The 13,255-nt window shown below is 38.0% G+C and overlaps 1 protein-coding gene across 6 annotated transcripts in view; it reads right to left on the minus strand.

The window, feature by feature from the left end:
* Positions 1-1,142: 1,142 nt before the first annotated feature.
* The window catches only part of NARS2 (asparaginyl-tRNA synthetase 2, mitochondrial), a 147,102-nt gene continuing 134,989 nt past the window's right edge, over positions 1,143-13,255 (minus strand). For 5 of the 6 annotated variants that reach the window (XM_054524864.2, XM_024255810.3, XM_063711309.1 and 2 more), the window contains 3 exons: positions 8,664-8,761; positions 6,079-6,105; positions 1,143-1,771 (listed from right to left, as the gene is read on the minus strand). In XM_054524864.2, the coding sequence (XP_054380839.1) occupies positions 1,627-1,771; positions 6,079-6,105; positions 8,664-8,761 (270 nt within the window). In that variant the 3' untranslated portion in view covers positions 1,143-1,626. The remainder of the gene's footprint in view (positions 1,772-6,078; positions 6,106-8,663; positions 8,762-13,255) is intronic. The other variant, XM_024255811.3, reaches the window with a different exon arrangement.

Raw genomic sequence — 13,255 nt, forward strand, 5'->3', positions numbered from 1 at the left:
GGCGTCTTCCAACACTTAAGGCTCTGGAATTTATTTCTTTTCAGCTGTTTGATTTTGAATTAGGTTAAAATAAAGTATACATACAAATTTCATTAGGAAATAATCTAGGATAACCCATCTAATGAGACTTAGAAAACTGATTATTCAGGCATGCATGCCCATTTAGAATTACTTGATACGTGCATATTCTACTGTGAATACAATTTGCTATAGGTCCTTATACATGTAACTCAATGAAGACATAAAGACTAAAACAAGAGTTTTTAAAAAGTTTCTGTAGCATTTCAGTTTTAAACATACGCATGTGTGTGTGCACACGCACGCGCACACACACACACACACGTATTTTATCAACTCTATAGAAAATGATGTTGAGCTCCTACACAGTAAGCAGCTTGTCCAAAGTGCTAGAATTGTCAGGTTCCAAACTCCCCAATCAACGCTCTTCTCACTCTCATAGACCACAGTACTTTTTTTTTTTTTTTTTTTTTTTGAGATGGAGTCTCCCTCTGTCTCCCAGGCTGGAGGGCAGTGGTGCGTTCTTTGCTTACCGTAACCTCGGCTCCCGGGTTCAAGTGATTCTCCTGCCTCAGCCTCCCAAGTAGCTGGGATTACAGGCGCCTGCCACCACGCCTGGCTAATGTTTGTATTTTTAGTAGAGATGGGGTTTCACCATGTTGTCCAGACTGGTCTGGAACTACTGACCTCAAGTGATCCGCCTGCCTCACCCTCCCAAAGTGCTGGGATTACAGACGCGAGCCACCATGCCCAGCTGACCACACTACTTTTTAACTCTAGAATTACCCATCCTTTAGGCTCAGCCAAACTCCCATCCTCATCTTGGATTGAAAATACCTTTCTTCCAAATTTTACTGGGAAAGGACCAAATGAAATTAAAAAATACATAACTTTTTTTCATAGGCATCTATTAAAAAAAATCTATTTTATTAGACAAATTATAAACATCAAATATAAACAAATTATAACAGTGATTAAAGAGTTGAAATACTTAATGTAATATCTCAACAGCTTTGAAAATTGAAAAGCAACAGTTATTAAACATGATTTTTTCATCCAGTTCAGTGAAAGGAGATTTCAATTCAGAATAGCTACTTCGTTAAATCAATTAAGACCTTAAGGAATATTTTTTTCTGCAATGTTTAATGAAGTACTGAAAATGAGATAAGGATTTATCACAAAGTATATGGCAAGGGAGAAAAGATCCAACATTATTTTATTTTGAGCTACTAGATGGTTCTCAAAAATTACACAGGGAGTGATTTAATGATTATAGACAATGTAAAATACATTATCTCATTCTGTTTTAGAGTTTAAAAGAAACTCTGAGACTACCTAATTCAATTTCTTCATTTCTTAATTGAGGTAATGGATTTGAGAGTCCCCTTGCTATAAGTACCTCTTCTTGGGGGAGCTCATCCTTACATGAAATACCCTCAACTTTCTAAGAAAATCACAACCACTTACATTTTTTCTATGATATCTTATGGCACAACAATTACATATTGAAATCTGCATTTCTAAAATCCAAACATGCATTCTGCTGTATGCACAATCATGTGCAGTGTCTCTGCCATGGGGGGTGCTTTTCCTTAACCAATCTTCCAGCTATAAAAGGCATGAATGAGGAAACCTTGGGAAAGGGATAACATCTTTGATATTGTCAACACCCAAGATGCACTGCAGGTAGCGTTCAAATCCCATCCCAAAACCTCCATGTGGCACAGATCCAAATCGACGAAGGTCCAGATACCTGTTTTTCAAAAACAGAAAATCATCATCTATATATATTGTATAAGACCAGATGTTATGATTAGAATTTTATGTTTCAAACGTATTTTGCAATCATTTGTTATTGTTTACCTCACTGTGATAGACCAGTCTTTCCCCTCCACAGACAGACAATGAAAAGGAAGAAGCTGAATAATCTATCCAAGGTTACCCAGAGAAACAGCAGTGGATCCTGTCATACAGTCATGGGCTTTGGTCCCTTTTCCTTTTTAAGCTATTATATTTATGCATTTATGACAGAACACTTGCCTCAGGAGGCTACAGAAAATTTTCTATAGATTTACTAATTTTCTTGAAAATATACGCCTCTTTTATTTCTTCGTAGGTTAATCACAATGTTTTCTTTTACTTCCCAAAATCATATTGTTCAATACACAGACGAGAGTGCAGAGTTTTGCCTGTTACATTATGAAAAGATATCCTACAGATTAGACTATAAGCTACAACAGGGCAGGAACTGTGCTTCATTCAACTTTTTATCACCAGGGAATGCTCTAGAGTAGATGTTAATTACATGAAGTTTTGTTTGAAGGCACAAAAATATACGCCTGAATGCTGGAGTGAGGAGAAACCTTTAATTCTCTGCCTTAGGCCTAGTGAAGATGCCCAGAGTCATTTAGCTGGCATGCTAGACAGCCTCTGAAACCCATCCACGCACATTCTTTTCCCACTAAAGACCACATGGCAAGACAATGGCACAGCCATGACTGAAACTCAGATTCTAACACACCAGCATTGGAAAAAGTTTTAGGAAGAAAAGAGGAAAAGGACAACTATAAATATTTTATTATGTCATTTGGTGCGGAAATTCTTGAGTTATATAATATTGATTAAAACAAGTTTATCGGCCGGGTGTGGTGGCTCATGCCTGTAATTCCAGCACTCTGGGAGGCCGAGGCGGGCGGATCACTAGCTCGGAAGTTCAAGGCCAGCACGGCCAATGTGGTGATACCCCGTCTCTACTAAAAATAGGAAAATTAGCTAGGCGTAGAGGCACCCGTCTGTAATCCCAGCTACTCAGGAGGCTGAGGCAGGAGAGTCGCTTGAACCTGGGAAGTGGAGGTTGCAGTGAGCAGAGATGGAGCCACTGCACTCCAGCCTGGGTGACAGAGTGAGAGTCTGTCTCAAAAAAAAAAAAAAAAAAAAAAAAAAGACAAAAACCCAGCAAGTTTATATTTTCTTGAATGATTTGTAAAATCAGTTCTATAATAAGACGTAAGCAACATAACTTGTAGCCACTTGGTTCCTCAATCATAAAGACTGTCCATCAACCTATTTCCCCACCATTAATAATAATGGCTACATATACTGGTATTGTAAGGAGTTAAGTCTAAGTACTTATCTTTTTAAAGGAAAAGATTAACTCTAAACAGATGAGTTGTAATCAGGTAAGAGATCAACATTACAGGGATATCTAGTATAAAACTTCAGATTAGTAAAAAGTATAAGAAATAATGGGAGGCACATTCAGTTATTCAGTCTTGAATAACTGAAATGTTCAGTTGCTAAATTAACTTTAAAGTTTACAAGGCAGGGGGAAAGAGTACACTTTGACTCAGTGATGAAATGAACAGCACACCAAACTACCTGTCACAGATGCTTGCAGGACCTGACCTGGCTGCTACAAAGTCCAGCAATAGTTTTAGATGGGTCTAAATTTCTCATGCATTGATATTGAAACACTGGCATGAATATCCGCAAACTGTCAGCAGAGGGGTTCAGTCTGTAGCATTTTTCTTGCCTTTGCTTTGATAGATGAAAAAATCCATTTCTAAGAAAAAAGTTTTCTAACTTATACGTATTTGTTTGATTGTTGTTACATTGGTTCCAGGGTAGCGAGATTATGGAAGAGATGCTACGAAATTTGTGGAAGCAGTTACAGATTGATTTAATTTGCATATGGCGTACAGAAATAGGAAGTGAGTAAATTCTTAGCCATGTGGGGTGGCTTCTCACTGTATGGTGGAACACTAGCAGACATCACAGATATGAAGATGTCTAAGGTCTCTTTTACCTTTGATATACTAATATAGAAGGAAGCAAATTCAAGGAGATCTTAAGGATTTGAAAACTTTAGTTGGGAAAAGAATGGTACTAAAATGATTAATAAAGACTTTCAAGGCCTAAACTTATTTAAGCAATTTTTTTTTTTTTTTTTTTTTGAGATGGAGTCTCACTCTATTGCCCAGGCTGGGGTGCAGTTTGTATTTAGCTTTTTTTTTTTTTTGAGATGGACTTTTGCTCTTGCTGCCCAGGCTGGAATGCAATGGCGCGATCTTGGCTCACTGAAACCTCCACCTCCCAGGTTTCAAGTGACTCTCCTGCCTCAGCCTCCGTAGTAGCTGGGAATACAGGCACCTGTCACCATGCTGGACTAATGTTTGTATTTTTGGTAGAGATGGGGTTTTACCATGTTGGTCAGGCTGGTCTCGAACTCCTGACCTCAAGTGATCCACCTGCCTTGGCCTCCCAAAGTGCTGGGATTACAGCCGTGAGCCACTGCGCCCACGGTAGCTTTAGCTTTTTTTAAGGCTAGTGGTTTAGCTTTTTTTAAGGCTAGTTTTTATAAACTATAAAATACGTAAGCTTGCTCAATCATCAGGCTTATCTACCTAATAGCAAGACTCAGAACAAAGAAAAGAAAGGGGGTAGGAAACTAGCATTTACTAAGCTTCCACTCTATGTAGATACTTAACCTGTATTGTTTCATCTCATCCACACAATAACTCTGTGAAGGAGATAATATCATTCCATTTCATAGCCAAAACACCAAGACTCAGAGAGATTATATATGCCTAAGGTCATTACTCGTTAATACAAGGCATTCAAAGGCCATCACCCGAAGCCAATTTTAGATTTTTTTTGCATCTCTGAAACCTATCTCCTTCCATACCAAAAGGTAAGGGTGTAGGTAACTTGCCCCTTCCTCTTCCTGAGCACAGCAAAAGGATTAATAATATTGTTGATATTATTATACCAAGATCCTGAAGGAGTGCTAATATAGAAATATAAATAAAAAATGTATATATATTGAAAAGTACTTGAAGAAAAAGTCTGCATAAGGAAAACCAAAACAACTTTGAGGAAGTGAATGTATAAGTACAGACACGTGGTCCTCCCTAAGCAGCTTGGATTTCTATAGTTCGTGGAGGTATTAGGGATCACTTAGCTCAAGCCCCTAATTTCACACATAAAGAAATTGCAGCATAATGCTTAAGAGCAAAGGATTTTTTAAAATTAATTAATTAATTAATTTTTTGAGACAGAGTCTTGCTCTGTCACCAGGCTGGAGCGCAGTGGCACAATCTTGGCTCATTGCAACCTCCGCCTCCCAGGTTCAAGCAATTCTCCCACCTCAGCCTCCCGAATAGCTGGGATTACAGGCACACGCCACCATGCCCAGCTAGTATTTGTATTTTTAGTAGAGACAGGGTTTCACCACGTTGGTCAGGCTCGTCTGGAACTCCTGACCTCAAGTGATCCACCCACCCTGGCCTCCCAAAGTGCTGGGATTACAGGCATGAGCCACCAGGCCTGGCCGAGCCAAGGATTTTGATTCAGAGAGATTAAGTCCCATCTCTATCCCTCAAACTGTGTGATCTTGGCTAAGTTAGTTAACATCTCTGGGCCTCACGCCTAGGGAGTAATAAGAAGGGGCAGGATAATAGTACCTAATTCACAGGGTGATAGGATGATTACATGACATAATATAATTTCTTTTTTTTTTTGAGACGAAGTCTCACTCTTGTCCCCCAAGCTGGAGTGCAATGGCGTGATCTCAGCTCACTGCAACCTCTGCCTCTCAGGTTCAAGCGATTCTCCTGCCTCAGCCTCCCAAGTAGGTAGGATTACGGATGCCCGCCACCATGCCTGGCTAATTTTTGTATTTTTAGTAGAGATGGGGTTTCACCATGCTGGCCAGGCTGGTCTCCAACTCCTGACCTCAGGTGATCCACCTGCCTAGGCCTCCCAAAGTGTTGGGATTACAGGCGTGAGCCACTGCGCCCAGCCAATATACATAAAATTTTTAAAATAATTATCTGACAAACAATAAGCAGTAAGTAAATGAGAGCTATTATTACTATTTTTCAAGAACCCAAAGGAAGTAAGTAATCTTCTGAGCCCCCAACCCCTTCCCTGACCTAAGAACAGTTAAGTTCATTGCTTTTAACACTCTTTCATGGGGTCTTGGGGATACAAGTAAAAACGCTTCTAGGCAACAGTCAGACAAGCAGCTAGAGTAAGAATTATTAGGGGCCACATTCTTACCATTGGTAGACTTCTGTAAGTCCTGATCTGTTAAAGGAAAATAAAATTCTTTCAGGGAACGGCAATACGATAAATATTAACCACTAGACATTTATTCTGGGTGTGTGCAAAGAACTCTTTATAAAGAAGTAGGCGACAAAGCCTCTGCTCTCAAGTAATATTCAATATAGTTAAGGAGCTGAAACCGTACAGTAAGTTAACCAATAGCACAAGGTGTTATCAAATAAATGGTTTAGACAATAAATGTTATAGAAAGAAAATATGATCCAGAGTCCAAAGGAAGGGATTACCTGATATGAGTTTATTATCCTGTGACATAAGAAAAGCACTATTATTAGGCAGGGTGCAGCGGCTCCTGCCTGTAATCCCAGCACTTTGGGAGGCCAAGGTGGGTGGATCACTTGAGATCAGCAGTTCCAGACAAGCCTGGCCAACATGGTGAAACACCATCTCTACTAAAAATACAAAAATTAGCTGGGTGCGGTGGTGTGTGCCTGTAGTCCCAGCTACTCGGGAAGCTGAGGTAGAAGGATTGCTTGAACCTAGGAGGCAGACGTTGCAGTGAACCAAGATCATGCCACTGCATGCCAGTCTGGACAAAAGAGTGAGACTCCATCTCAAAAAAAAAAAAAAAAAAAAGAAAAGCACTATTATTACTAGTTAAGGTTGTTGGGAGGCACACACAGACAAGGGACACAGAGATAAAACTTTCATTCTTCAACATTAAAACAATAATATAGATTCTGAGGCTGCCTTCATAATATGGTTGCACATTGATTCTTGTTTGGGAACTATTAATAAAATTTTAAATTCTTAGTGCTAATTGAAATTCAACTCAGCCCTTTAAAAAATGTGTTTTGGACCATAGTGCATCTAATGTGACCAGGAATATGAAAAATTCAAATATACAAAAATACAGAAAACATGAAGAGCAGCCACAGACAGATCCCTGAAATAGGGAATCATATATATCCACTTCATTATGAAAGACAGATATGGCTATTATCAGGTATTAGGTAAACATTTAATGTTATGAGGAAAGGTTTCCTGGAGGAAGGAAGCAAGCAAAGAAAACAGACCAATTAATCTTTCAACAGATGAGGTTTCTTGCCATGTGTGATTTTTATTGTGCTTTTTAAAAAACATAGAGAATATTCAGATTTTTTCCAACTAGAATCTGACCTTCTATTCCACAACTTTCTCAGGACTTTTTTAACACTGTAATAGTAGTAAGGAGTTAGTCGTCTAACGAATACAGTCTTCCTCAAACCTATTTATCCATCCCCTTTCTTTTGGATCCTAAGCCAGTAGAGCAGTTCAGATGAGTGGGATAACAAAACCAAGTTACCCAAGAGATTTACATATAGGTTGGGACCTTGAAAAAGCATCAACTTTTAAAGCATTTTCCCCATTAGGAAAAGAAGGCCTCACAAATGGCTAACAGAATATTTTTAAACAATTATGGCTTTTCCAGATTACTATGAAACCCAGTACTATCTGGAGAGAATGAAGCATACAGACATGGTAAAGTCTTTTTTTTTTTTTTTTTTTTTTAAGTCTGGCAGTACTTTTACTAAAGTAGAAATCATGGAAAACAGGTATGGTTAGTTTAAGAAGTCATTATGGCATATAAATGTACATGTAGGAGTGGCGGTTCAATTAGAAACACGATTCCTTACTTCCCATCTCCAAAACATTCTCTATGTGTTTACAGATTTGTTTCCCAGCTCTCAAACAGCAAGTTAGAATAAAGTTATTCAAATAGCTAAATCAAGACCCTTACATAGAAGAGAATCTGAGGAAGTGAAATGCGCTTATTCTAAATGCTATCTGGCTAGTTTTCTTTCCCCAACTTCATCCTTTCCCTGGCTCAGAGTTTGTCTTTATGTCCCTATAGAAGTCTGCCAATCATAATTGACAGTAAATAAAGAATACAGATAAGATAAAAATGTAGGACAAGCTGGCCAGGCACGGTGGCTCACGCCTGTAATCCCAGCACTCTGGGAGGCCGAGGCGGGCAGATCACGAGGTAAGGAGATCAAGACCATCCTGGCTAACATGGTGAAACCCTGTCTCTACTAAAAAATACAAAAAATTAGCCGGGCGTGGTGGCGGGCACCTGCAGTCCCAGCTACTCGGGAGGCTGAGGCAGGAGAATGGCATGAACCCCGGGAGGCGGAGCTTGCAGTGAGCCAAGATCGCGCCACTGCACTCCAGCCTGGGCGACACGGCAAGACTCCATCTCAAAAAAAAAAAAAAAAAGAAATTAAAAAAAAAAATGTAGGACAGGCTTTAAGCGGGAACTCTCTCTTCTCATTTTAACTTTTTAAAAAGCTACTTTCCATAGGGAAAGGTATGTAAAAATGGGCAAATATCACTGTGGGTTTTTCATGTAAGAGTTCCATTCCTGAAGAACGGGAAGATCAGAGATAAACTAACAACTTGCTCAAGGACACAGAGAATCTAAGATCCAGTTCTGTCAGGCGCCGAGGCCCAGGGTCTTCACTCTGTTACTATGCAATGACCACCTTTGAGCGCCTTATGCTCAATTTCTCAATTGTGTTTCTTTTAGGTCTGACCAGTACCTGGCTAAGCGCTCCTCTAAGAAATGGTATCGTTCTTCTCTGAGGCCTCCTCCAAAGAGTTCCCCAACTCCAGGAACCAGAAGATCAACAGCAGCAACCTAAGGGAAAAAAAAATTATTAGCATTGTATTTTCAGGTGATTCCAACAGTCAGTTTCTGAAGCAAGTAAACCTTTAACATTTTGGCAATGGCTAATTAACTACCTACCAGAACCTTACTGACTACATACAAATTACAAGTGGACAATTTCCTCTCTCTTGCACCATTTGTGTGGTATACTGAACACAAATGTATTTTCTTCATAAATGTGATAGAAATGTTAATTATAAAAATGTGGAAACTGTTAAAAATTATAAAACATTAAAAATCACCTATCAGCACCAGAAAATTACATTTTTGTGGATTTCCTTTCAGATTTTTTCCCTTATACATTTATAAAGTATAATTATAGATAAAAACTTACCACTTGTCTTATCTAATATTACAAACTAATATTTTTCCTATATTAGTAAAAATACTTCATGTTATGTTTTAATAGCTTTAATGTTTAATAGTTTATTGATTAGAATTATAATTATTTAACTGCTTTCCCATTTAGTTGAACATTTAAGGTGTGTGTATTTTTGTCTGTTTTTCCTTATAATGTGGCAATGAAGAGTTTAATTTGTAGTATTGTTATTAGGACGTATAAAATAAATTCTGATTATTAATCAAAGAAGTACAAAATTAAAAGAACAAGATACCATTCTGGAGTTATCAAAATGGAGATGATGGCTGGGCACAGTAGCTCACACCTGTAATTCTAGCACTTTGGGAGGCTGAGGTGGGCAGACTGCCTGAGCTCAGGAGTTCGAGACCACCTTGGGGGCAACATGGTACAACCCCCGTCTCTACTAAAATACAAAAAATTAACTGGGCTTGGTGGTGCATGCCTGTAATCCCAGCTACTTGGGAGGCCGAGGCAGGAGAATTGCTTGAACCCAGGAGGTGGAGGTCAAAGCGAGCCGAGATTGCACCACTGCATTCTAGCCTGGGCCACAGAGCAAGACTCTGTCTCAAAAAAAAAAAAAAAAAAAAAAAAAGGGTGATAAGAAAATAATATATCTGCAAGACTAAGTCTGAAAGAAAAAATATAGGAAAATAAGATAAACAATACAGATAATAGAATGGATAAACCAATAAGCTCATATAACTGATACAACCTTTCTGGTCAGCAATTTGGCAACAGATAACCAAATGCCTGAAAAATGCAATATGTTTTGACTCAGCAAGCAGTTCAAGGAAACTATCCTAAGAAAATCAGAGATGCAAAAAAAGATTAACATGCAAGATGTTTATTACAGCATTACTTATGACAAAAAGTTCAAATGTACATCAACAGACTATTAGATAAGTTTTAGACATGGATAGAAAAGACTATCATCTGCATAATGAGATGTTGTGTTGCTACTGTGATGAAATTACAAGTATTTTAAGATTGTTTTCCTCTTTTATTTGTATTTTCTTATTTTCTATACTAAACAAGTATTATAGTTTTATAATAGAAAACATCAAAAAACTCTTAGTAAGGGAAAATGATAGCTTAATATTTTAATTTGTATTTCTTCAGTTACTAATTAGTATTACTAAATTAATTACATTTCTTCAATTATTAAATTAGTAATATTTAATTTTCCAGGCCGGGTGCGGTGGCTCACGCCTGTAATCCCAACACTTTGGGAGGCCAAGGTGGGCGGATCATCTGAGGTCAGGAGTTCGAGACCAGCCTGGCCAACCTAGTGAAACCCCCTCTCTGCCAAAAATACAAAAATTAGCCAGGTGCAGTGGCGCATGCCTGTAGTCCCAGCTGTCCTGGAGGCTGAGGCACGAGGAACTGCTTGAACTCATGAGGCAGAGGTTGCAGTGAGCCAAGATCATGCAAGTGTACTCCAGCCTGGATGACAGAGAGAGATTTTGTCTGTCCCCCAAAAAATAATTTTAAAAAATTTTTTACATGTTTATTTGTGGCTGGGCATGGTGGCATGTGCTTGTAGTCTTGGCTACTTGGGAAGCTGAGGTGGAAGGACTGCTTGAGGCCAGGAATTTGAGACCAGCCTGGGCAACACAGCAAGACTCCGTCCCTACAAAATAATTTAAAAATGTTTATTTGTAGCTGGGTGTAGTGGTGCATTCCTGTGGTCCCAGCTACTTGTCAAGCTGAGGCAGGAAGATCACTTGAGCCCAGGAGTTCGAAGTTACAGGGAGCCATGATCATACCACCTGTACTGTAGTCTAGGCGACAGGCAAGACCTTGTCTCAAAAAAGAAATAAAATATTTACTTGCTATCTGTATTATTTTGTGACTTTCCTGTCTTTTGGGCAGGTAGACATTTTTAAGCCCAAGAACCTGAAGGTAAAAAACTAAGATTTCATGTAACAAATGAAAAATGAGGAATCCATAAAACACATTTTAATCTTTAAATGTCACATTACATTATAAACATTTTAAAAACTTTGCCTCATTTTGCCGTTAAGCCATCTCCTTCCCAGTTTTGATTTAGAAACTTTTGATTGAGATATACTTTATGAATAATCAACAATAAAGAATAATTCAAGATTGTGCCCCCAATGCTGTATACCTTATCCTCATTACTATCAATAAAGAGAAAAACATCAGCTCTGACCCTCATCACTAGGCTGAATCAGAGTGAGTGAGAACAGCTACACAATTAATATGGCTGGGCTCTAATCAGGACCCTGCAGTTATCCCTTCTGTCCTCAGAGCAAGGAGAAAGTCTGGTATCTTTATTTCCTGGTGTCTTGCTTTTAGATATGGCTAAAATATGACAGGAGTTGAGAGACACATGGTAAAAATTTTGTTCTTTTCTTACCTTCAATCCAGAGTGTTAAATTTAGAATTATAGGCAATCAACTTTGGAAGAGAATAGTCAACCAGTGGCTCTCCAGCCTCTGCTTGAAAATACTTAAAGCCTGAGAAACAGTATCCTTGAAACAGAGCATACCATCCTTGTTTAGCTCTAAAATTAACTCAAAATGGATTAAAGATTTAAATATAAGATCTGAAATCATAAAACTACTAGAAATAAATATAGAGAAAAAGTTCTATGACATTAGTCTGGGCAATGATTTTTTTGGAGATGACTCCAAAAGCACAGACAACCAATGCAAAACCAGACAAATGAGACAGTATCAAACTAAAAAGTTTCTGCACAGCAAAGGAAACAATTAACAAAGTGAAGAGACAACTCAAAGAATGGGAGAAAATATTTGCAAACCATACATCTTATAAGGGGTTAATACCCCTTATAGGTTAAGGAACTCATACAACTCAACAAGAAAATAACGTGATTAAAAAAAGGTAAAGGAACTGAACAGACATTTCTCAAAAAAAAAAAAAAAAAAAAAAAAAAAAAACATACAAATGACTAACAGGTACAAGAAAAAATGCTCAAAATCACTAATTATTAAGAAAATGAAAAATAAAACCCCACTGAGTTATTGCTTCACACCGGTTAGAGTGTTTTTTTTTTCTTCCTACATTTATATTTTTAAATAGAGATGGGGTCTCGCTGTGTTGCTCAGGCTGGACTTGAACTCCTGGGTTCAAGTGATCTCCTGCCTCAGCCTCCTAAGTAGCTGGGATTATAGGCACATGCCACCATCAGGCCCAGCTTTGAATGGCTGTTATAAAAAAGATGAAAAATAAGTTTGGAGAGGATACAGAGAAAAGGAACTCTTATACACTGTTGGTGGGAATGTAAATTAGTACAGTCATTATGAAAAATGGTATGGAAGTTCCTCAAAAACCTAAAAACAGAACATACACCTCAGCAATCCTACTTCTGGGTATGTATAACCAAAAGAATAGAAATCAGTATATTGGTGGTGATATCTGCACTCTAATGTCCACTGCAGCATTACTCACAATAGTAAAGATACAGAAACAACCTACGTGCCCATCAACAGATGAACGGACAAATATTGTGTATATATATATACACAATAAAATACTACTCAGCCTTAAGAAGGGGGTAAATCCAGTCACTTGTGACACAGGGATGAATCCAGAGGATAATGTGCTAAGTGAAATATGCCAACCACAGAAAGACAAATACCACATTATTTCACTTACATATGGAATCTAGTAAGCTGAACGAATAGAAATATATAATAGAATGATGGTTACCAGAGGCTGGAGTGGGAAGGAAGGGAACGAAGAGTTGCTGATCAAAGGGTACAAAGTTTCAGATAGACAGAGGAATGGGAGACAGGGGAATGAGTTATTAATCAAAAGGTGCAAAATTTCAGGCAGAAGAATAGATTTTGAGATTTATTACATACAAGGTGACTAGAGCCAACAATACATATCATATATTTTAAAATAACTAAGAGTAAATTTCAAATGTCTCACTATAAAAATGATAGATAAGTCAGGTGAAGGATATGCTAATTAGTTTGATTTAATCATACCACATTGTATACACATATCAAAACAGCACATTATACCCCATAACGTTAGAATGTTGCATATACTTATTATATATATGAAACAATGACTTGTCAGAACCAGATGAAACAAAACAAAAAAGGGAT

The sequence above is a fragment of the Pongo abelii genome, chromosome 9 (genome assembly GCF_028885655.2).
Source record: "Pongo abelii isolate AG06213 chromosome 9, NHGRI_mPonAbe1-v2.0_pri, whole genome shotgun sequence".
NCBI lineage: Eukaryota > Metazoa > Chordata > Mammalia > Primates > Hominidae > Pongo > Pongo abelii.